A 24778-nucleotide genomic window follows, 5' to 3' on the forward strand; every position below is an offset into this window, starting at 1 on the left:
GGAAGAATATGGGTTTATTTCTGTTGTGTGCACCCCAATCTCTGAGTGGTGCTAGACTTCTAAGGTTTCCAACATGTATCCAAAGTTTGGTTTCCTTGGAATGAAGGTGACTAGAGACCGTGGTGTCTTCATAATATATGGTTTATTTACACATACATACAACCTAAGCATAAGATGGAGAGGTTCTTAGCTTTAACACCCCAACAGATCTTTCTTCTCCATCAGGCTTCTAGGAGAGTCCGCAATGCCATAGCTTGGGACTCTGCACTGAGAGCAAGCTTCTCTCTTTCCAGCTCCAAGCTCCACATCAGATTTACACAAAATCTACCTCCTGCCCCAGCCAGGTGAGGTGGAGAGGGCTACCCATGTTCCTATGGCAACAGGACTGCTCTGGATCACATCTTTGGACATGTGGATCAGCCACTCAACAGGCTATTAACTCACAAATAGACTGGCTTGGCCAGAACTATTAACTTATAAAAGGAACTGGTGTGACCAGTTCAGCAGCTCTCTTTAATACAAACTGCATATAACAAAATCACAGGCTGAAAGGGACCTGCAGACATCATAGGGTGTTACTGGACTCCAACTCCCATCAGCCCCAGCCAGCATGGTCAACATCTGAAGGGCCACAGGTTCCCTGTCCCTTCAATAGGGACTGGAGGTGGGATGATCCAAAGGCTTCCCAGGAACAGGGATACCAACCAGATTACTTGGGCCTGGTATACTGTATGTCCCCAAGTCCCAGGTGGGGATGATCAACATTCCTTCCTCTGATTGCTTAGCAACAGTTATTAAGTTATTAAGCATCCTTAGCAACAGCAGCTTCTCTAATAAACCTTAGAATGCTGCTGCCATGTTTTGCTTTCTAGCTTTTTTCAAGTTGTCTGATTGACTTACTTTTTTAAAGAAAAATGAAAGCTAAGAGTAGATGAAAATTCAGACTTTGAGCTATCTGAGAGGTGTGGACTTCCCCTCGGCTTCTTCAAGAACCCTTCTGAAGGCACATTGCCTTTACTTATATATTTGTTTGTTTTAAGTTCTCTTAAGCATTTTACAATATAAATACAGCAGCAACCATAATAAAAATGCAAACAACATTCAATGAAATCACCTTACACACCAGATAAACACAAGATATATATCAGAAATAAAACTGAGCAGTGTATGGAACAAAAGTTTAAAAATTTAAGAGTCGGAGTCCAGGAAACCTTGAGTAAACAAACAAGTTTTAAAGAGGTGTTTGGTTGCCAGTTTGTTTCCAGGCATGACTGAAGGTGCTCATGCTAGTGTTCAAAACCCTAAATGACTTGAGCCCCAAATATCTGAGAGACCACCTCCTTTCCTGCAGACCCTCTTGGGTATCTTAATAGTTCCACTGCCCACAGAAGCCCAGGAGATGGTGGCCTGGAAGAGGGCCTTCTCTGTAGCAGCCCCTAAGAGGTGAAATTCCCTCCCAACAGAAGTTCATCTAGCATCTTCATTATACAGTTTTCAGAGAATGCTGAAGACGTACCTGTTTACCCTTGCCTTAGACACTTGTGTGTTTTCAGGACCCACCCTATTCCTGTGATTTAAAACAAATTGAAAAATGGAAACGGACTGCCTGCAAGTCAATCCTGACTTATGGCAACCCTACAAATAGTTTTCATGGTAAGAGGTATTCAGAGGTGGTTTACCATTGCCTTCCTCTGAGGCTGACAGGCAGTGACTGGCCCAAGGTCACCCAGTGAGCTTCATGGCTGTGTGGGGATTCGAACCGTGGTCTCCCAGATCATAGTCCAACACTCTAACCACTGCACCACACTGGCTCTCTTAAAACAAATTACAGTTATTATTTTTGTATACCTGTTGTAACCTGTCCTCGGACCTGCTGGTGAAGGAAGGGTAATAAATGTAATCATCATCCTCAAAAATTACCTGCATGAGGGCATTCTAGAGGGCGGGTCCTGTCGTCAAGACAGCCCCTTCTGCCTTGTCACCAAGTGACAATCCGTTGGTTGCAAAACAGCGTGTGGGGTCTCCTTGGAAGATCTTGCTTCTGAAGGAGAGGCAGCCACAGAGAAAAGGGATGTTACCTTTGAAATCCTACCACCTTCTTTAAGAAAGGACACACTTTGATTGACATGGATGAGTTTATTACACAGGTCTTAATTCTCCTCAGATTTCTTAGATATTAAAGTCCTAGATCAGCCTGTCCCAAACTTTGGGTCCCCGGATGCTTCTTGATTACAGTTGCCATCATTCCTGACCATTGGCCATGCTGACTGGGTCTGATGGGAGTTGCAATCCAACATCTGGACACCCAAAGCTTAGGAAAGGCTGCCCTAGATGAATATTCCCAAGGGCTGCAAGCAGAAGAGAAAGAAATACTGCTTATGTATCTCCACATGCAGATGCATATCCCCTTGTGTAAGCTCTGTGCATGAGACAGGCTTGCACACATGGAATTGATTTTCTGGATCCCGCTTGATTTTTCTGTGTGCAGGATTCATTCATAAGGAAGAGTAGTTTTTCCATCTGCATAAGTGTGCTTCCACATGCAAAAGGAAATATCTGGATCACAGCCAAGGTCTTGCATATGATGCACAGGCCTGAAATTTAATCTATTTACAATTATCTGATTTTTGAATACAGAAAAATCAATGCTTCCTTTCCCCTACCCTTTCCTTTTTTAACCAAGGGGATCTGATTATTTCCATAAATGCTTTTAGCTCTGGTTGCCACATGAATACCGCTGTTCCTTGCAAACACAGCTGAACACATTCTCCCATACAAGAGGATAGCTAGGTTAATTTGACAAAACAGCTTTCAGAATGGGAAAAAGCCAGTTATGCATTCTCAAATCTATGGCTATTAGGGTTGCCAGGTTCTTGGCCTGAGACTGATCCTGTATCTTTAGGAGAAGAGAAAGTCAGCCAAGTGCAGGTGTTCTTGCAACACTGTAATGGGAAAAACCACAAGGGGGAATTTTCCCTCCCCCCTGCACAACTTTTAAAGATACAGAAGACCTCTTGGTTGCCAGGCCCGGCCTCCAAGACATCTGTATCTTTAAAAGTTGTGCAGGGGAGAGGGAGAATTCCACCTTGTGGTTTTTCCCATTCCAGGGTTGCAAGAACACCTGCACTTAGCTGACTTTCTCTTCTCCTAAAGATACAGGATCAGTCTCAGGCCATGGACCTGGAAAACCGAGTACATGGGCAGAAATTTGCACTAAAATGCTGATGAATTTTCATGAGGACTTTTTAAAAAGCAAAAAACAAATTGCAAGCTGATGTAAAAATGAGCTGAAGATTGCAAAACTGAGAAACTGAAATGGACAGATTTGCTCATCGCTAGAGGCATTTAGGTAAGGTGGGCTTTTGAGAGATAGCACCACAGAATAAAGCCTTGTCTACACATGACACAGAATGCGTTGGGAGTAAGATGGTATGATGCTGAGGCGAGGAAATGGGCTGCATCACTTCAGACTGTTGTTTGAAACTGGTAGTTGAAGTGAACACATGAGGGATTAAACTGGGGAGAGTCTGCCCCACGTCTGATTCCTTTTACTTTTTACTATGCCTGTACCAGAGGTGGCTAACCTGTAGCCCTCCAGATGATGTTGGACAACATCTCTCATAATTCGCTCTGCTCCCTCCCTGTTCGTTTTCCGGAGACTTCTGAAAACAATCTTGTTCTGGAGAGCCTTTGGGAGGGACTGAAGGTAGAGCCTGACACTGATTTTATGCCTTCTACATTAAATTTTACCTTTGTAGTCCCTTTAGTACCAATCCCTATATGTGTGTGTGTGTGTGTATATATATATATTGTATTTTATGTATTTTAATTTATTTTAATTTTTTTTGTTATTTTACTTACAATTTTATTATGTACGTGTTTGATTTTATTTTTGTAAGCCTCCCTGAGTGCCCTGTTATAGGGTAGAAGGGCGGGATAGAAATATTTTAAATAAATAAATAATCATCATCATTCCTGACCATTGACAATGCTGTCTGGAGCTGATGGAAGCTGGAATCCATCAACATTTGGAGGGCCAAAGGTTAGCCATTCTGCACTAGGCACTCAATTGCTGCTCACATTCTGGGACCTCACAGCTGCTTGTCATGCCATTTGGGGGTTTTCAAAATATTTCTTCTTATTTGCAAATATTTATCCTTCTGTGTACTGAGGGAGTCTCCTAAATATGTAGAAAGGAGTCCCCTTTTCATTTCCAAACTGATAGGCACTCGACCACTTGAGATTGGTATTAGATGATGCTTCCATTTGCTCCTCCAAGATTTAAATTCTAGAGAAGCCGGCAAGCTGACCCTTGAAGAATGGTAGTCCTAGGAACTCATGCTAAAAACTATAACAAGGCCTTCCCAAAAGCAAAGCACAGGACAAAATAGGGGCATGTGAGAATCCTACACAGATAGATGCAGAGTTATATAAAGTGATGCTTTTTCAGGATGACTGTGGGGCATGAATAGCCTCTTGGAAAAAACACAAACCAAACACTTTCCTTTCCAGCTCAACACTATTTATTAACTTCCAGCGGAAGGTGTGGGTGAGTTCCACTTTGAATGACTTACAATGGCCATTGTCCTAGAAGGTCCTAGTGTGCTCAACTGCTCCCACAGATTTCAACAGAAACTGTTTGTGCTCAACATCTTTCAAGCCATAGCACAGTGAGACCGCTCAAACACATGCCTTGACGTTGGCATGCTCCTTCGGCAATCTCACAATATTTCGTCGTCATGGTAATATTTTTGGTTCCAGGGAAATTGTTTGGTCCTTCACAGCTAATATGCCAGGGAACATTTTCTTCCAACTGTTCTTTTTAGCTAACATCTTTTGTTGAGATGCCAGAAACTTGGTTTGTAGTCACTTATCGATGAAGCCTGCGGGACGATGTCCGTGAAAATAATGGTGCTTTTTTGCTGACCTCATTGAAGAAATAATATTTGCGTCTGGTGTCAGAAAGAACCTGCAGAAATGTAGGTCTAAAGTCTGAAAAAGCGGGGGACTCTAAATATAAAATCAAACATTTATTTTGTTAACATGCTTACAGTTACAATGTGCCATATTTCTCTATAGGTAATTTGACCTTAGAAACACAACATGTGCAAGATTCCAAGATGGGATTTGTGATTAATGCCATATACTCCATGGCATATGGCCTCCATAACATGCAGGTGGTGCTTTGCCCAGGCTACGCAGGCCTTTGTGATGCTATGAAACCAATTGATGGACGAAAACTCCTTGATTCTCTTATGAAGGCCAACTTCACTGGAGTGTCTGGGGACATGATCTCATTTGACGAGAACGGAGACTCACCAGGACGGTACTGTAAATATGTATCAATCTAGAAAACATGTAATGCCTTATCTCATTCATTATCCCAGATTTATTCATTGCCATTAGAATATATGCCTTGCTAAGTTCCTCTTCAGCCACCATGAAAGGAGAAGCAGCAGCCCTGTGCAGTTGTGCTGCAGCAATATCCACGTGTGTGCCGGCTCCATCCCCAAAGTTGGAAGGTCTGAAGGGGCATTCTGCACATGTTAAGATGACTGTGCTTAGTATCCTCCATGAAGAAGCAGCTTGGTGGGTGGAGCGGAGCTGCTATGCTGGCTTCCCTGCAAGTGGGTTGCTGCTGCTTACTGGGAAGGAGAGGGGAAGGTGGTGGGGAGGTCAGCACCAGGGCTGGCCCCAGACATGCTGGGGCCCTTAGGCACCAGCTTGCCCTGGGCCCTGGCACACATGTGCGCATGCACACATACATGCATGTGTGCGCCCAGGGCCAGCCCCAGACATGCTGGAGACCTTGGGCAAAAGCCTGCCCCAGGCCCCAGCACTCCCCTTCCGCGACTCGCACATGGCGAGAGCTTCGCGACTCCGCCATTCCTTTCCTTAACTTACCTTGTTCTGCGGTTGCACATGCAGCGGTGCCCTTAAGAAAGATGGTGGCTGAGGTTTTCCTAAGGAGCTGAAGCCTCTGCCGCCATCTTGGTTCATGGCAGGGATGCGAGCACACAGCATGCATGCATCCCATCAGCCAAGATGACAACAGAGGCTTCAGCCCCTTAGGAAAACCTCAGTCGGCATCTTTCTTAAGGGCACCACTGCATGCGCAACCGCAGAACAAGGTAAGTTAAGGAAGGGAATGGCGGAGTTCCGAAGCCCTTGCCCTGTGATCCGCAGCAGCGATCCGCAGCAGCGATCCTGCCGCAGCAATCCTGCCGCGAATCACGGATGGGGAGCACGGAAGGGGAGCCCCACCTGGCCGCCCCTTGGAACCGGCCCTGGTCAGCACAATGCATGAGTACCAGCATGAGTGTCAGATTGGTTCCACTGCTACCTGTGTACTGCATGAACCACCCCAACACCTTGCCCCTCTCCCAGCAAGCAACCCACCTGCTGGGAAGGTAGTGTTACCCCACCTAGCAAGCCACTTCTGCCTCCCTATAAACGAGAACCCTGCAGATTTCTTTTTAAACACATCATGTAGTACTCGATGCTACTCCTGTTCAGAGTAGGCCTAGTGAAGTTAACAGACATGACTAACTTAGGCTCATTCATTTCAGTGGGTCTACTCTGAGTAGGGTATAGTAGAATACAACCCACCATAACTATATGATTGAATTGGACCAACTGGCTTTTCCAGAATTTATCCAGAAGCCTAATGATACTAGACTCTTCTAATATTGTGGGTTTATTTGGCTTGACTGATTGGCAGAGAACCTCTATCAGTAAGTGCTTTAGTTCACTTTTAGTGAACCTTAAAAGACTTAAGCTTCTTCCTTTGTGGGCAGTCAAACATTTTCTCTCCTTATCTATGTCTGTTGTTCTTTTCCTTCTGAATGCCCAGTAAAAGATCTCACCTCTATTATATATTATTATCAGCAGGAAAATTATAGTTCAGGCCACACACACGTGTTTGTGTGTGTAAATATATGAAGTGCTTCTGGGCTCCAGAGAATCAACTTCCTTGTCATTTTCAATGCGAAGGTTTTCAAGTGAAATTTAGACAGCCTAATACTCTGTGCTTCAATTTGTGATGCAAATGGCTAGCAAAACCTCAGCCCTAGCAACAGTCACCTAAACCACCAATTATTTGGAAAATTAATACATTCAGAGCACACTTTGATATATTCTTTTGAATGCCTGTGGCCATTGAAGCTTAGAAAAGGACTAGGCAGATTCACACAGGCGAGAAATCACTACGGCTGTTAGCCAAGATGGTCAGGCTTTGAGTGTGCAGCATGGACCCTATACACATGGTCCGAGATGAATGAAATTATTATGCTCTGTTTATAGGAAGACAAGTGGAGTCCACATATAGATGAGCAATCTCATGATCTTCACAGCTGATGACACCTTGCTCTCCTCCAAGCAGTGATCCATAATGGCCAGAAAACATACATAGATAGATCTAAGAAGTTTCCAAGATGACATTGGTTTAGGGCAGAGATATGGAATCTCTATGCGGTTTTGCTCACAGGAACTCTGGATCCAACCATTAACTTTAGGGGAAGGGATGTGGCTCAGTGGTAGAGCACATGCTTTCCATGTAATAGGTTGCAGGTTTGATTCCCAGCCTCTCCAGATTGGGTGAGGAGAGACCCCTGCCTGAAACCCTGGAGAGCCACTGCCAGTCAGTGTAGACATTACTAAGCTAGATGGACCAATGTGTAAGGCAGGTCCCCATGTTCTTATATAATGCTTGATGGAGTTTTAGGGACACAAATCACAGAGGTCCATAGGATGCCAGTGGACAGTTTTCATTTTTTTTAAAAATTGTCATAGGTATTATTAATGCAACATAAGCTTATCAAAAGTAATATTCCATTGTAATGTTTCAAGCTTAAACAAGACACAGCATGCTATTGTTATGAAGTGGATGTATTTTATACCTCTTTGTTTTAGTTATATCTTAATTTTGCATTGCAGTTCTTTTTCTTCAAATTTATATCTGCCTGTCTGGATTGCATATGTCATTATATGTTTTGTTTTTAATTGTTAACGTCAGTATTTCTTGTAGCTGTGACATAAGATATACTATGGTTGTGTCTGGATAAGTCCTGCTCAGAGTAGACTCACTGAAATAAATAAATACTTACCTGGATACAACCCTGTATGCAGAGCTTGGAAAAGTGACTTTTTGAACTACAACTCCCATCAGCCCAATCCAGTGGCCATGCTGGCTGGGGCTGATGGGAGTTGTAGTTCAAAAAAGTAGCTTTTCCAAGCTCTGCTTGTATGTTTACATCAGTCGATATGTGTTTTAAGTTTATGGTGTTTTATTTGATTACCTCTGAAATAGCGTGTGGCTGAAGATCAAAGGTTTTAAAAAGCAACTTAATAAACCAATGTCTGTCCTAATTCATAGGATCTTTTTTTAAAAAAAATATGTTTCTTATGTAGTAATGTCATAATTGGAAGGAAAAAGGAAGGGGGAAAAGTGTAACAGCCCAATACCCACCTGATAATGTCTGGTCAAATTTTGTCCAGGGTATCTAGGGCTGGCCCTACCGTTAGGCAGACTGAGGCAGCAGCCTCAGGCAGCAGATGCTGGGGTGTGCATATGGGAGGGGCAGCAGTGACACTCTTCTTGAGTGCCCAGCTGTTCCCCTCTGTTGGATGACAGCACTGTGTCTGCCGCATGGCATGCCCTGCACCCCTTAAACTAGCTTGATGCCACCAGGTGTAGTGGAAGATAGTCTCCTATCTTTGGTTATCAATATATTTTTATTTTTAAAGAGATAACATGACATAAAATAACAAAAGTTATAACTGTCCCCACTAGTAGTTCAGCAAACATACCTTAAGTCTCTACATTTCATTATTTGAGCATACGTCATCATGATAACCATATCATTTTAGCTACACTTGGTAGTTGGTCAAGCATATCATGTTCTTTCTCATTATACTGAAGTAAGTCAGCTTCCAGTCAGCTTCCATATGTGGAATTGGAGGAGGGAGAGGCATTTTGTCCTTTTCCTCGGGCAGGCAAAATGTCTTGGGCTAGTCCTGGCCATCACAGATCTTACGAAAGCTCTTCCACGTGTAACCACCCTATTTGCACCCTGTTCTCAGAGACCAAGCTAGTTGTGAGTTTGATAGTCTAGTCTTTTACATGCTCGGGTATGACAAATTTACAATGCAATCCTAGCCACATCTACTTAGAGGTAAGTCCTATTGAATTCAATGGGTCATACTCCCAGGTAAGTGGAGTTAGGATTGCAGCCTTAATTTCCCATAAGTGTGTTTAGGCAGTTGTAGCGGAGCTGCTATGCTGTGGATTATTGGGAGAGAGACTGGGAGGGACGAGGTGATGAGGAGGGTGATGTAGTGCAAATGCACCAGGAAACCCAGCCTGGTAGTCCTGTCTGTGCACTTGCATTATGCTGGCATAAAAAATGTTGTAATGAGGAAACCATCCTCAGTTCTGTGTTCAGCTGAACGGAGTAATTCATCTTTTTCGTTTGAAAGGTATGAGATCATGAATTTTAAGAAAACGGGGAAGGACTACTTTGAATATATCAATGTTGGAAGTTGGGACAATGGCGAACTGAAGATGGACGATGAAGAGATTTGGTCAAAGAAAAGTTCTGTCATCAGATCTGTCTGCAGTGAACCATGTGAGAAGGGAGAGATCAAGGTACGTGAATTTGTGATGAAAAGAGTCCCCTGGCCACTAACCAAAACTGGGCCCCAGTGTTGGCCAGTGTTTGAAACTAATCTGAACATGGGTGAATAGTTTTAGCTCCAGGGATGTTTTGGTTAATCAAATGGAAATAGCATCCATAAACAAGTTCAGCCCATTTGGTAAAATGTACGTACAGAGAAGAGGTATATAACATGTGCGTTGTTGTTTTAAAGGAACTGCATAAACCAAAACAAAAAATTCAGAAATGAAAATGTTGTTGTGTGTTTTTCTTAGGTTATCCGCAAAGGAGAAGTCAGTTGCTGTTGGACTTGCACACCATGTAAAGAGAATGAATTTGTCTTTGACGAATACACGTGCAAGGCTTGTGAGCTGGGTTCTTGGCCCAGCCACGACCTCACCGGTATGTAGATTATGATCTTACAAACGGGACCCGCAACCAGGGACAGGGTCACATTCTCCTACGAACCCACGTAATTCACACTTCCCAAAACAATATGCTAACTGGAGCTCAGCTATCCTTTGAAATTTACACTTGTCTGATTTATGCAATGCAGTTGTCTGACCAAAAACTGTAAACAAAAATTGTGCATACTAGGGGAAGGTGTGTATTAAAATGCATATATCAGTGAAAATAACGCAGAGTTACACTTGCTGCCTCATAGGGAGGCAGGGCATAAATGAAGCAAACGGACAAAACGTTTCTTTCTTTTTGAGGGCAGCACATGCCCGGCACTGCCTTGCAAAATATATCTCCATAGCCAAGATATCACCAACAGGCGTTGCTTTCTTGTCCATTAGTTTGCATCGTTCTTCCTCCCAGTGGAGGTGCATCCATTAGGGCAAGTGGGACACTGCTTCACCCATCCCAGCCTCACCTCAGCCAGCACCTGCCTGCCTTTCTCAGAGTCAGCCCAGGAGGTGGGACTGACTGTCAGCTCCCTCCTCCTTCTGACTTTTGTGGAATACAGCGTGGAGGAGGATGGGGACAAAAGTAGAATTAGTTGCTTTGACCTGTCATTGACTCTGGCTCCACCGGCTGTTGGCCTCCTGACCCTTGTCCTACCAGACCCAGTTTACACCAGCCACTGTTGCTTCCTCCTGTCCCTTCTTTGGAAAACAACAACAACAACAACCTAGCAGGGTTCTCAGCTGAACCGCAGCTTACCACTTTGCAGGGATTTCAGTCATTTATTTATTTATTGGGGATCTGGCTTGTCCAACCTAAAATATGAACCCATCTTTTCTTTTCTTTTCTCCAGCTCATTTGGTCGAAATTAATTTTTCATGTTTTTGGCACCAGGAGAATGATTCATTGAGACAGGATCTGACTGGGGACACTGCCAGGGTTTTCTGTCTGGTGTGTGTGTTTTGTTCCTCTTGAAATAGCTTTCTGCGTTCCCTCATTCATGTGTTTGCAGGCTATCAATCACAGTTCTGGTCTGGCAGTAGTTTTATATTTTGGAAAGTATTAAAATGAGAGGATGCAGGCTGCAGCACGCATGCACATGGTCACAGTGGTTTACATTGAAAATAATATTTGAAAGCACGTTAAATATTACCAAGAAGGGTTAAACAAGATATGATGCCATTCACACCATTAGCAATTATATGAATGACTTCAAAAGTAAATTAAGGTATGGGGGGCAATCCATATTGCGACCCCAAGGTGCTGCGGTTGGTAGGCTTTAACCGTTTGCCTCCTGCTGCAGTCAGTCCTAGGGTTGTAGCCACTGTTAGTTTTACTTAAATTAGACCCATGAAATGGATATGACTTGCAAAGGATTCAATGAATCTACCCTGAGTAGAATTTAGTAGGGGTTTTCATTTGGGGGGGAAGTTACCATTGGGACACAGGAAGCTGCCTTATCCCAAGTCAGACTATTGATCCATGTAGCTCAGTATTGTCTACACTGACTGGCAGTGGCTGTCCAGGGTTTCTGGCAGGGAATCTTTCCCACCCCTGCTTGGAGATGCCATTGGGGATTGATCCAAGCACCTTTGGCCTTCAGCTTGGTCTTGTTGCTGCATCTGCTTGGAAGTGTAACAAGCCAGAAATCAAGTTGTCCCTTGACTATGCAGACTCCATGGGTTGCGTTCAACTAAGTCCTATTCAGAGTTGACCATTGAAATTAATTATCCTAAATTCACCATGTCTATTAACTTCAATGGATCAACTCTGAGTAGGACTAGCATTGAATACCACCCCTTGTGCGAAATGTATTCTGGGATGGTGACCCTAGTCAGGGGCAGTATGCTTCTGAAAACCAGTTGCCGGAAGCCTCAGGAGGGGAGAGTGTTCTTGCACTCGGGTCCTGCTTGCAGGCTTCTTAGAGGCACCTGGTTGGCCGCTGTGAGAACAGGATGCTGGACTAGATGGGCCACTGGCCTGATCCAGCAGTCTGTTCTTATGTTCAGATATCCATCAGGGTACAATGACTCCCTTCGCTCCCAGTATGTGCTGAGGGTGTCAGTGGGGTCCTCTTCTGAAGAGGTTTTATCCAGTTCTGATTCTGGACACAAGCTAATATTTACAGCAGTGTAAATATGCAGTGTGGCTGGATCAGTCACTCAATGATTCATAGGATCGTTAAGCATTCAAAGAGCATAAGTTTGGATGGATCTACACTAACAATGAAAGGAGACTGAAGGAAGATTGTAGTGTGTCTGGAAGGCCAGTGTTTTGCTCAAACTGATTTCTAATATTTCTTTTCCTTGTTATCAGTCTATTATTTCATTGCTGCTTTTTGAAATTTTATTGGGAGGCGGGGGGAAATGAGGGCAAGCTATATTAGAAAGAACCCTGCTAGATTAGACCAAAGGCCCATCTAGTCTAGCATCCTGTTCTTAGAGTGGCCAACCAGATGCCTATGGGAAGCCCAGAAGCAGAACCTGAGAGTGCAACAGCGCTCTCCCCATCTGTGATCTCCAGCAACTAGCATTTCATGGAGGCAGAACCTTGCCATTGTGGCTAGTAGCCATTGACAGCTGTATCCTCCATAAATTTGTCTAACCCTCTTTTAAAGACATCTGAGTGGGTGGCCATCACTACCTCTTTGGGGAGTAAATTCCACATCCTTGTAACTTGTGGAGCAGCTGAAGCAAATAATTTCAGCAGCTTCGGAGGCACAGATGGAGAGTTGATACAATTAATTTCACCAGCCTTTGATTTATCTGCAGGCTGCATTGTCGGCATTTCTTATTCTTAACGTCCTGTAAATGTGGTGATTTTTGAGGCAAAAACAAGGAGACCTGCTATTTTCCAGTTCATGAAATGCCTGAAATGCTTTTATTTAGTGATGGAAGACTTCAAAAACATGCATTTGACTATAATTGCAAGAAAAGTGTCTACTTGATCTGATGGAGTAAATTAAGGACGCCCCTGCTTAGGCATTTTTTTCCTTCTCTTTTTTCTGGATCATCAGTTTAGTCCTTTAGTACTTTAGCTGTAAACTAGCAAGAAGTTCCCTGAAACACAGCCAAGGTAGACATACCCTGAGCATGCTAATAAGATGGTGGCTGACAGTCCTTGGTCTAGGGAGTTCAGTTGCCAGCCTGATTCTTGCTGTGCTGCCACCAGATTTCACCTAGGCTGCTGTCAGACATGGGGCTTATCGTATTAGTTTAATGGATTAAAATGGTAGCCCTTCTGTCCCAGTTTCTAAAATTCCTTTCACACTGCAGTAGCTGTTGCGTTAAGGAACAGCAGCTTTTTCAGCCAATGTACCGGCATTTTGCGCAAATGTCCTAAGATCTCATCCCGTCACCATGCAACCCTTCCCCCTTTAGCATCTGACATACTTACTTTTTTCAGTTGTATAGACACAGGGGGTGTGTGTGGGAAATGCTGCTGCTACCTGGGCCTACGCCAGAATACCAGTACAATTTTCTTCAGGAAAAAAACCCATGTGCCTAAAGAGTGGGAGCACACTGCATGCTGGGATGCCTGTCATGTGAGCAGCGCAACTAGCAAAAAACTCCCATGTTTTTCCAGGTTCCCAGCATTGCAAACAGATTATTTCTGGTATTATTTAATGCAAAAGTGAGCGCTGAATTTGCACTATATTCCACTAGAATTCCAGAACTAGCTTGTACATTATGTGAAAGAGCAAATGTAATGTGCAAATTACCAGGTAAGAAAGCGTCAGAATAATGGAATAAAGTGCAGTGTGAAAGCAGTCCTAGAGCAAAAAGCAAGGTGAATTTGGAGGGTCTTGCTCATTCCAGAAAGAACCATGTATGTATGCTACCCTGAGTTCCTTGGAGAGAGACTGGACTAAGTAAGTAGGTCAGTACATAAATAAATATTGGATTTATTTATTGAATTTATATTCTCCCAAAAGAACCCAGGGTGGCAAGCACATCAACGAAACAATTAAAAACCATGCTAAAACAGCTAACCATATTCCAAAAAGAGTTTCTTTATTTATTAGATTATTATTATTATTGAAGGCAGTCCATTTCCATTATTATTATTATTATTATTATTATTATTATTATTATTATATCCTGCTCTTCCTCCCAGTAGTAGCCCAGAGTTAAAAACATTCTAAAAATAGTACTAGTCAGTGGAGACTGGTGGCTCTATTGTTATTGGGACAGTGAATTAGCTCTGGGTTTTAGTCCCAATTTTCAAGGAGCTGTCCAAGGTGATCAAGCTATTTTGGAAATAGGTTTCAGCACCTTGGACAACTCCTTAAAGTTTGGACTAAAACCCAGAGCAGATTCACTTCCCCAGTGACATCGGAGCCACCAGTCTCGACTGGCTGCAGTTAAAAACATTCTTTCATCCACTGATCTTCAGGTTGTGAGGAACAGTCTCCTTCAGTGATCAAATGGCTGGATAAACGGGAACGTTTTCAAATTCCTCCTGAAGGTCAAATCAATCTCAGTCGAGATTTGATGGATTGCATTCAGGCTGCAAATCTAACCTGGAAGTAAGCTTCATTGAATTCAATGTAACATACTTCCCATAAGGCTACAAAGGGGGAGAAGATGAAAGCCAAGTGTTAATGGAGAATGTAATGATATTCACTGTGACAAGGTTGATTGGGAAAAGTGTGTGCCAGTTTTAATAATTGAATGGATGGTTAGTGTGCAGTTATAAATTAAGGTGAAAATCCAGTCAAGTGATACGTGAGAGCACAGGTGAGGTTCCTCCCCTCCAAAGACTTGAATGTTTGGTAAAGATCAAGTAGTTTAATTTATGGGAAAAGTCAGTGCCAGCTGGTTTGTCAAGACTCGGCAGAGCACAGGAGCCCAAAGTACAGCAACGACGAGGCTTAGAAGAGCAATTAAACATCAGCCTTATCAATAACAGTCAAGGAGCTGTTGGGAAAATGAACTGCCCTGAGGAAGGCTATCAGACTAGGAAATCTGCAATACGTTAGAAAAGTGGCAAATAATCAGTCGAGGCCTTTGTTGGATGGACAGAGCAATTACAGTTGGGGGGAAAACAGGGGTGGGGAACCTCAGACCAGGAGGCCAAATATGGCCCTCCAGGTATCTCCAACTGGCCCTTGGGACTCCCCCCGCCACACCCTCTCTCCCCAGGCCACACCTCACCAGCCGTGTTTCACACTCTCGTGGAGGATTTTCGCCTAGCTGGAATGTGCCTCTTGCTTGCCTGAAAGGAGGATAGAGAGGGGTGTGTGGAAGCTGAGCCTACTGTACAAGGGAGATTTTACATTCATTGTTCTGCCCACTTTTGCCTCTGGCCCCACCCACCACTGGCATGTGGCCCCCAGAAGGGAATGCAGCCCTTGGGCTGAAAGTAAAATGTTATCACCCCCACCCCTGTTATAGGCCATCAGCAATGGCCACGTCTTGTGATATTAAGCTTCACAGAGTAGTAGAGTTGGAAGGAGCCCGTAAGGTCATCGAGTCCAAACCCCTGCTCATTGCAGGAATCCAAGTTAAAGCATAACCAACGTGAGTTAATTTAGGAAGGATCGGGCGGATCTGTGCAGGGTTGACGTGTAAGTCAAGGAGCCTGAGAGGTTGCAATTATGCTTGAACCGCAGTCTTGGATTCTTTACTCCGTGTGTCCCCAGGTCCTTGCTTACTGACTGATTTTTCTTTATTTTTCTCCATACCAGGTTGCAATTTAATCCCCGTCCAGTATCTCCGATGGGGCGACCCAGAACCAATTGCAGCCGTTGTTTTTGCCTGCTTGGGTCTCCTGGCCACCATGTTTGTGACTGCCATCTTCATCATGTACCGTGACACACCGGTCGTCAAGTCGTCCAGCCGAGAACTCTGCTACATCATCTTAGCCGGCATCTTTTTGGGTTACTTGTGCACTTTCTGTCTCATTGCAAAGCCTCAGCAGATCTACTGTTACCTCCAAAGAATCGGCATCGGCCTCTCCCCAGCTATGAGCTACTCTGCCCTCGTGACAAAAACGAACCGCATTGCAAGGATCCTTGCCGGCAGCAAGAAGAAAATCTGCACCAAGAAACCTCGCTTCATGAGCGCCTGTGCCCAGCTAGTCATCGCATTTATCTTAATATGTGTCCAGCTGGGCATCATTGTTGCCCTTTTCATAATGGAGCCACCAGATACAAAGCATGATTACCCAAGTATCCGAGAAGTGTATCTGATATGCAACACCACCAACCTAGGGGTCGTGACTCCCCTCGGATACAATGGTTTACTCATCTTAAGTTGCACCTTCTATGCGTTCAAGACCAGAAATGTCCCCGCCAACTTCAACGAGGCCAAGTACATAGCCTTCACGATGTACACCACTTGCATCATCTGGTTGGCCTTTGTGCCCATTTATTTTGGGAGCAACTATAAGATTATTACCATGTGTTTTTCAGTAAGCCTGAGCGCCACCGTGGCTCTCGGATGCATGTTCGTGCCAAAGGTGTACATCATCCTTGCCAAGCCAGAGAGGAATGTACGCAGCGCATTTACCACCTCCACCGTGGTTCGCATGCATGTTGGGGATGGGAAGTCATCTTCTGCTACAAGCCGTTCAAGCAGTTTGGTCAACCTGTGGAAAAGAAGAGGATCGTCTGGAGAGACTCTAAGGTAATGCTTGCTAATATGGAAGGCTTTGGAGTGCAGATTTTCCAGTGGTGGCAGGGGAAGGAATAATAGGGACCATACTGAATTTTATCACATCTACCCTGCCATGAATCTCACCAAGGGTGAAAATAATTCAGGATAGTCTGGAGGCTGGTCCATTAGGGCGAGTGGGGCACTACTTCACCAAGATCAGTCTGACCTCGGCCAGCCCCCACTTGTGTAGCTCTTTTCTTACAACCAGTTTAAGGGGTGCCATTGGTTGCCAGCCTCTTCTTCCTCCTTAGTCCTTTGCAGAACTCAGCAGGGACGAGGATGAGGCCAAAACCAGAATTAGTTGGCTCTGTCTGTCATTGGTTCTGGCTCTAGTAGCTATTTGCTCTGGCTCCACCTACTGTTGGCCTCCTGCCTTCCACCATACGTCCCGCTAAGCACCAACCTCCACCAGGTTCTTCCTGATTCAGATTCTACCTTTTATCCCAACGTGCAACATGGGAGACCCATTGAATTATTTATCTTCTGAATTAATTTTATGTTTACATTTTCTAGCTAGATCTGGCCTCCTCACTCTTTCCATATCTGTATTTCTCCTTCTTTTCCCTTACCTCTCTCACTGTCAGTCTTTCTCCTTCTCTCTATAGCACTAACACAAAGCCTCCTAGGTCAAAGCATAATCCGTTCAGAGCTCCTGACCCATTGGTTGAAGGCAAATAGTTAAGTCTAGTGCTGTGTTGAAATCTGTCCTCCAGTTTCTTGAAAGTATTCTTTCTCTGTGAAAGAGACTTCCATTTTTGCTGCCTCATTCTCAGGGCACTTCAGAATTTCTTTAGAGTTTCAGTGGATACTGGGTTTTAAGCTTACCTTATCATTGCAAGGTGGCTGAGGGTGGTGTGTGTCTTTTTCTTTTAATTAACCGTTTCTCCAGCACTCTGCAGCCTCCCCAGCTGCCCACACTTCCTGAACTGAAAAGGCCTCTGGGAAGAGTTGCCACATGAGGTCTTCCTAGAGGCTTTAACTGTAGCATGGGCACTCAGGAAGACTGCAGAGTGTCAACCACTGGTGAGATGATTTGGAGAATGAATGAAAAGACACTCACAAACACCCGTTAGCCACCTTGAAAGTATGATTTATTTATTTATTTTTATTTATTAAATTTATATCCCGCCTTATGGCCAAAAGGCCCTCAAGGCGGCTTACAAAAACATGAATATAACACATCATAAAGCATAAATACAATAATGCAATTCTCAAAATTAAATAACAAATAACATTATTAAAAGAAAAGAAAAAACATTTAAATGTGTCACAATAAGAGAACCAAACACTTTATAAAAAGGCCTAGATAAAAATCTTCAATTTCCCAGCAAATAAGTAGCATTTTTATTTTTAACATATAAATATACACAGTATATAAGTAGCCAAACAATAATAATAAACAACAAACTAATGAGAACATCTCAATAAATATACAATTAAACAATCCCCACACACTTCACAACAGTGTTTAACAAAAATATGCTATAGTCCAAATAACAGCAAAAATGAATCTCCAAAATTAAATCTTGACCCCCAAAACAACTAAAAAACAACTAACCCCAGTAGTCTATAGACATCCCGAGCAGCAGGTTCACGCACACATACACACACACGGTCTCTGGCCCCTTCAGCAGTTGCTGCTTTTGTAGCTGGAGAGAGACAGGGCCTCACCCTTCCAGGCCAGGTGGAAATCAGCCAGAAATGCAGGGAGCAGGTCTTGCAGAAACTCACACAGGTAGATGATAAGCACACTACCTCCCCCATGAGAATTTCGCTAGCCATTTACTCCCCCCATAATTTTCAAATGCAGTTTCTTTTCTCAATAATTGATGGGAAATTGTTGAAAAAAATGCAGGAGGAATTTTCAGCACAATACTAGTTTAGTCTATTGGATAGAATAGCTAATATTGCACTGGATGTATTCAGAGCACCATTTTTGAAATTGAACGTATCACAGTGGTCCTGTAACTTCTTGTTAAGCTGGTTGTCTGCCCTTCTGCACCTGTTCTTCTGGGAGCCCATATTCTTTGGGATGTAGCCTTATCCAGCTACAGTATGTGTGTGCATACTGGAAATCCATGGAAGGTGCCAATCCCATGTATCTTTCCCACATTATTATCCAGGGTGGTAACTGACTAGGAAAGACTCATAGGGTTTACATCTCCCATATGGTTCCAACATTCGCACACTTAGTGAGTCACATGTGCTTGTGCCATAGGATGAAGGTCCCACTCCACCGAGGGTGCATGCAGCTTGGGCCTTTGCATCATCCCTAGACCAAGCCAGACTTTCATTCAGAGACTGAGAACCTGCAGTCCTCCAGATGTTACTGTACTCCAGCTCCCATGGCCAGTGGTGCGGAATGATGACAGTTGAAGTCCAACAACATCTGGAGGACCATGACTGCCCCTATTCTTGCCTTTACTTATATGCTGACTTTGAACAAAAGAATTTGTGTTCAAGGCAGCTCACAATATACTGTATAGCAGGCAACACCAATGTGGTGCCTGTGGGTATCAGTGTACCTGCCAGCCCACAACAGGTCTCAGGAAATATCCCCTCAAAAATTCACAATTCACAAGAGACTGTTTGGTCTTCCTGCTCAGTTCCTGTTTGCACTGGTTCAGCCTCTCCTACATTGGACAGACCCCCTTAAATATGCCCACATTTCATTGGATGCCAGGGTTGGATGCTCCTGAACAGAGGAGTGGTGCAAAGAGCTGCGAACAAAGAGCTGCCTGTGAACAAATCTAGCAGTGACTGATGTAGGTGCCCCTTTTTTCCGTGGATGGGGAAGGGTGTGCCCACACCATTTTGTGGTCCTATCTTTTTTCTGCTCTTTGCGATGTGGCAGCCATTTTGTGCAACACCACATTCCCATGACAGCCATTTTGTGCTATGCCATTTTATTATTATTATTATTTATTATTATTTTTATTACATTTATACCCCACCTTTCTTTTCATGAAACCCAAGGAGGCTTACATATGGTTTTCAGGCAATCTCCCATCCAGGCACTGACCAGACCTGACCCTGCTTAGCTTCAGCAGGGAGCTGGCCTGATGTGCCTTCAGACCATAGCCTGCGACCCAATTTTCCCACAATAGCCTTTTTGAGACTAGCACCCGTGGCACTTCCAAATGTGCCCACTGCCAGAAACGGTTGGCGGTCCCTGGTTATGCAAGGGAAAACAAACAATAACAGAAATAGGTAAAAGTAATCAATAACAATATCAAACATAATGTGCTTAGGCTAAGGAGAAACTGAACACCCAACAGGTGCAGATGTATGGCAAAATATATAGTAAAATGGCCATCCTTCCATACCAACCGCTGATGCTGGGCCTGTTTGTAAAGGAAAAGGAAATACGGTGCAAGCGTAATCACTGGCCTACCAAGACCTGTTGAGTCAGCGGCACACATGCCAGAAGAAGACAAACAAGAGCTGGTACAAAACACAAGGAGTGCAGATTGCTTCCTCTTGTCTTTGAAGCTGTTAATCCAAAATCCCTTTCTCTCTGCCGTCAAGCTTGCGGTAGGCTTGCTGTATCTCTCTGCACTGTGAAAAGACAACATAATTGCTTCACAACTAGAAATTAATCATTCACCATTCAATAGATAGGATCATTAGCAGCTATTTTTGGAATTTTCATGAGTGTTTTCCAAGTGATTCAACTGGTATAAATTTTGCTCTTCGTATGCCGTTCCTCACTCCTCTTTGGCTCTTTCCCCCCTTGCCTGTCATTATTTATTCTGGTCACTTTCTTAACAATCTGATCTACTTGGACTATCCTCATGGTACCGCTACTTCTCCTGGCCTGACACCTTCCATATTTTCTCTGTCGAGACCTGAAGCTAATTCTTCTGTGTCTGAGACGGGAGAACCGGGTGTCCTCCAGATGTTGCCAGACTGCAGCTCCCTTCATCCCTGACCATCGGACATGATGGCTGGGGCTTCTGGACAATGAGAATGCAACACCATCTGGAGGGCCACGGGTTCCCCATCTTGGCCTAAGGCTGTGCTTTTCGCTAGGGTTGTGCTGAACTCTCCTCCTATATTTTTCTCTACTATTCCCCATTAATTCATGATAAAATAAATTGCAATTGAAAATTATCAAAGGGGAGGGGAAAATTCAGCGACATTTTCATGGGCGGGGGCAGGTTGTTTCATTTTGTTGCTGAGCTGACCTTACTGTCAAGGCTGCAGAGGGGTGCTTGCGAGGGTCACTTCGTCCACTCTGGAAATGATCTCTCCAGTATTTATTGGGTTAGCTGTTCTTCCATTTGCTTCCCACCTTTCCTCCAAGGAGTTAAAGGTGGTGCCTATTACTCTTCCCCTCCCCATTTTGCCCTCACAACAAACATGTGAGGTAGGTTAGACACTGGACCAAGGTTAACCAGTGAGCTTCATGGCTGAGCGGGGCTTTAAACCCTAGCCTCCCTGGTCTTAGTCCAGATGTGGGGAACCGTTGGCCCTCCAGATGTTGCTGAACTACAACTGCCATGGCTAGGGATGATGGGAGTTGTTGTACAGCAACATCTGGAGGACCAAAGGTTCCCCCTTACCTTTCTTGGTCCAATACTCTATCCACTACACTGGCACTCTGGTAGTCTGCACTTTGCAGTCTTCCCGGATGCTCATGATTTTTGGACTTTTGTGTAAGCGTGGGAAGGTGGGGAAGCTACCTTCCATACACCTGACAGTTGCTGTTTTTGTTTTTTTAGAAAAGTGAAGTATTTTAAAGTGAAGTCTTTCTCCCTTTCAAAGAAATCAGTATAGAAATTCTTTGAAAAGGTAAAAAGAACTTCATTAAGAAACAAAATCAGTGAGCGTATTGACCTCAAGCACTCGGTTGCCAGTCTCCTTGGCTTTCCAGTCTTCAAGCTAAAGCCCCAGGGAAGATGTCACAAGGTAACTGCTCCCATGGGGCTTTTTCAGATCAGGAAACGCAGGCAGCCGGGCAGGCTGCAGAGTGCTGGAGAAATGGTTAATGGAAAGAAAAAAACGCACACCACCCTCAGCCACCTTGCAACGATAAGGTAAGCTCAAAACCCTGCACCCGCTGAAATCATAACGAAATTTCTAGTCCCTTGAGAATAAGACAATTAAAAAGAAATGGAAGCCTCTTATGCAGAGATAAAAAACGTTGTACAAAATTGGAGGATAGGTCTCAGCACATCACTGTTTTGAACAGCTGAAAGAATCTTTTCCTGGAATAGAGCTGCAGTCCCAGCTTCCTCTGTTGAATACCTACCTGTCAAGGGACTTGTTAAAAACCAGGAACCCATTCTGCCAGAAAACAGCTGGCAATCAATAGAATTTTTGTTTATAATGGCACGCAGGACTGTGTTCTATTGTATTAAATCCAGTAGGTTACCTTCTCAAACCCAGGAACATAAACCACTTCTTATTTAATGATAAGCCTACTTCTAATGGCCCATTCCAAAGGATAAATCATGGCTGTGCTTCATGTTTGGCAGCTGGCTGATGAATCTGTTCAAGCCAACCCTGAAGTGACTGGAAGCCAAAACAAAACAATGCAAAAAAAAAAAAGATTTTTGAATTGGAATGAAGTGGTTATATTTAGAGGATGCAGAGTGTTGTAAAGGAGTGAGTCATGCCAGTTTTTAAAGAAACATGCAGTTTAAGTCACACCAGGGCACAGAAGGGCCCCTATCATTAACTCGGTGCTCTTTTGATGTTAATTGATGGCCCCACCATGTTGCGTCAAAGGATTGTCAAAGAGATAACACCAGGGCTCCATTCAAAACTTTGTGTGTTGTCAGGTTCAAAATGAGAGTGAACAAAAGCAAGATATTGAAGACAAGACTGCAAGGCTTTCTTTTTCCTTTTTTTTTTTTTCTTTGGTGCGTAGGATGCTGTTTAATGCAAGAGTCTTAAAAAGTTCCAGGCCAGCATGAACACACAGACATTGCCCCATAGACAGGAATATTGGAGAATTCAGCCAAAAACAGAAACTGCCGATATTCGCTTCTTGGTCCCGTGTCTGGAACGCAAATCAATCCAGTGAATACGTTTGGTATTCGCTGTTGCTTTCAGTCTGCAAATTATATGTAATCAATTACTTTTTTTCCTCATTTGCATTGTGTGTGTTGGGGTTGCATTGCAATGAATGGGATGGAATAGCGTAACAAACACATAACTTGCGTAAATTACACAATTTATGTAATTAATTATGTAACTTACCCAAGTTTTATGATTTTGCCACAGTGGACAGCAAGACAAGTAACATAGCTTTGGGCAGAAGAAGAACTGCAGTGAAACGGAAACAGTATTGCATACAATGAAAACAGAGTGGAATGGGCAACAATGCTTTCTTACATCCCTAGCCATAACAGTTGTGGTAGGGTGCCAGTAGTTCTTGGCAAGACCCCACATGATGGTGACAGGCAACCCGCTAGGGATGTGTGACTAACCCTGTGTTCAAAAATGATTTTGGGTTTTGTAAGCATTGCTTTAGACTACTTGCAAAACCTTAAAGGCTTGATGGAAGTGCTCAGGGGGGATGTTCATGAAAACCCAATGCATTCAATTAAGCTGCAGGCTTTGCAGCCCAAAATCAAGGGTTCTGACAGCAACATTAGCATTTATTATTTCTCCGATGGATGGTTCAACAGACCCTTAGGAGAGGGGGACAGATTGCTGGCTAGGATTTGAGAGTATGGACAGAATTGAGGCACAGGGGCATGGCTCAAGGTAGGCTGACTCACCTCAATTCTGCATGCAGTTATTAGAGCAGGGGTGCTTGCAGATTTCCGAGACCTTCCTTTGAATGCTCCATCCAACCCTAAAACCCTTGAAGGAAGGCTGTTCAATAGGGAACCAAGAAAGTTATGCTATACCTTTCATTTCCACAATGTAGCAAAAGGAGAGGGGGGGGAGAGAAATTCACTTCAGTTCTCATTTAAAGGAAAACATACCAAATTCACACTTTTCAAAACAATGGGCAAACTGAAACATAGCCATCCTTCCAAATTTACACATCTCTGAATTTTTCAATACAGTTCCTGGTTTCTAAAATGGTTCTGTGGTAAGGAATTATGGGGAAAACATCTTGCCTGAAATGGGCCCTCTGAGAGGCCATGAGACAGTCAGGTCTCACAGCTGAACTCAGTTAATTAAGCAGTAAGCAACACCTGCTTATCAGCTTGAGACTGGTACTTCAAGGCCAACTGGCCGGGAAAGGTTGGTGAGTGCGTGACAGGTTCAAAAGCTCCAGAAGATTTCATCATTAGAAAGCCCCCTGATTGGCTGATTAATTTCTGACTGTTGCTGGGCATTTTCCCGTAAGACCCAGACTTTAAGTCTTTGCTCCCCAATGTTTCTTGGTGCTTACCTGATATTGGGGTTCCATCTTCCATTTGCTCTCCAGGCTATACATCTCTGGGGACATATGGAACCATGATGTTGGCTTACCCTATTGTGTGAGTATAGATTAGGCTAGACAGCTTTGTTATGTTTATTTGTGATTTGAACTCTCTCTGTGTTGTATCTAGCCCTTGGGGTGTTTAGTTTAAGAAACTATTTTGCTGCTATACTTTTTGCTCTCATATTTTATTCTAATAAAGTTACCTCTTATTTACCAGTGTGTGTTCATTTCAGAGGGAAATTGGCTCTGAATCCAGCACCTTGTTTGGTTAGCCACAGACTACCATATTTTAGGGTTGCCAGGTTCAGGGCCTGATCCCGTATCTTTAGGAGAAGAGAAAGTCAGCCAAGTGCAGGTGTTCTTGCAACACCGTAATGGGAAAAACCACAAGGTGGAATTCTTCCTTCCCCCTGCACAACTTTTAAAGATACAGAAGATGTCTTGGTTGCCAGGTCCAGCCTCCAAGAGGTCTTCTGTATCTTCAAAAGTTGTGCAGGGGGAAGGGAGAATTCCACCTTGTGGTTTTTCCCATTATAGTGTTGCAAGAACACCTGCACTTGGCTGACTTTCTCTTCTCCTAAAGATACAGGATCAGTCTCAGGCCATGGGCCTGTCAACCCTACTGTATATGTATTTTGTCTGAAGGCTCCAAGACAAGGAGTGCATCC

General features: G+C 43.8%; 1 protein-coding gene across 4 annotated transcripts in view; it reads left to right on the top strand.

The window, feature by feature from the left end:
• The window catches only part of GRM5 (glutamate metabotropic receptor 5), a 313504-nt gene that overhangs the window by 258274 nt on the left and 30452 nt on the right, over nt 1–24778 (top strand). For all 4 annotated transcript variants that reach the window (XM_061628880.1, XM_061628881.1, XM_061628878.1 and 1 more), the window contains exons 4-7: nt 5080–5326; nt 9478–9646; nt 9929–10055; nt 15751–16690. In XM_061628880.1, the coding sequence (XP_061484864.1) occupies nt 5080–5326; nt 9478–9646; nt 9929–10055; nt 15751–16690 (1483 nt within the window). The remainder of the gene's footprint in view (nt 1–5079; nt 5327–9477; nt 9647–9928; nt 10056–15750; nt 16691–24778) is intronic.

Source organism: Rhineura floridana, chromosome 5, assembly GCF_030035675.1.
Source record: "Rhineura floridana isolate rRhiFlo1 chromosome 5, rRhiFlo1.hap2, whole genome shotgun sequence".
In the NCBI taxonomy this organism is placed as follows: Eukaryota; Metazoa; Chordata; class Lepidosauria; order Squamata; family Rhineuridae; genus Rhineura; species Rhineura floridana.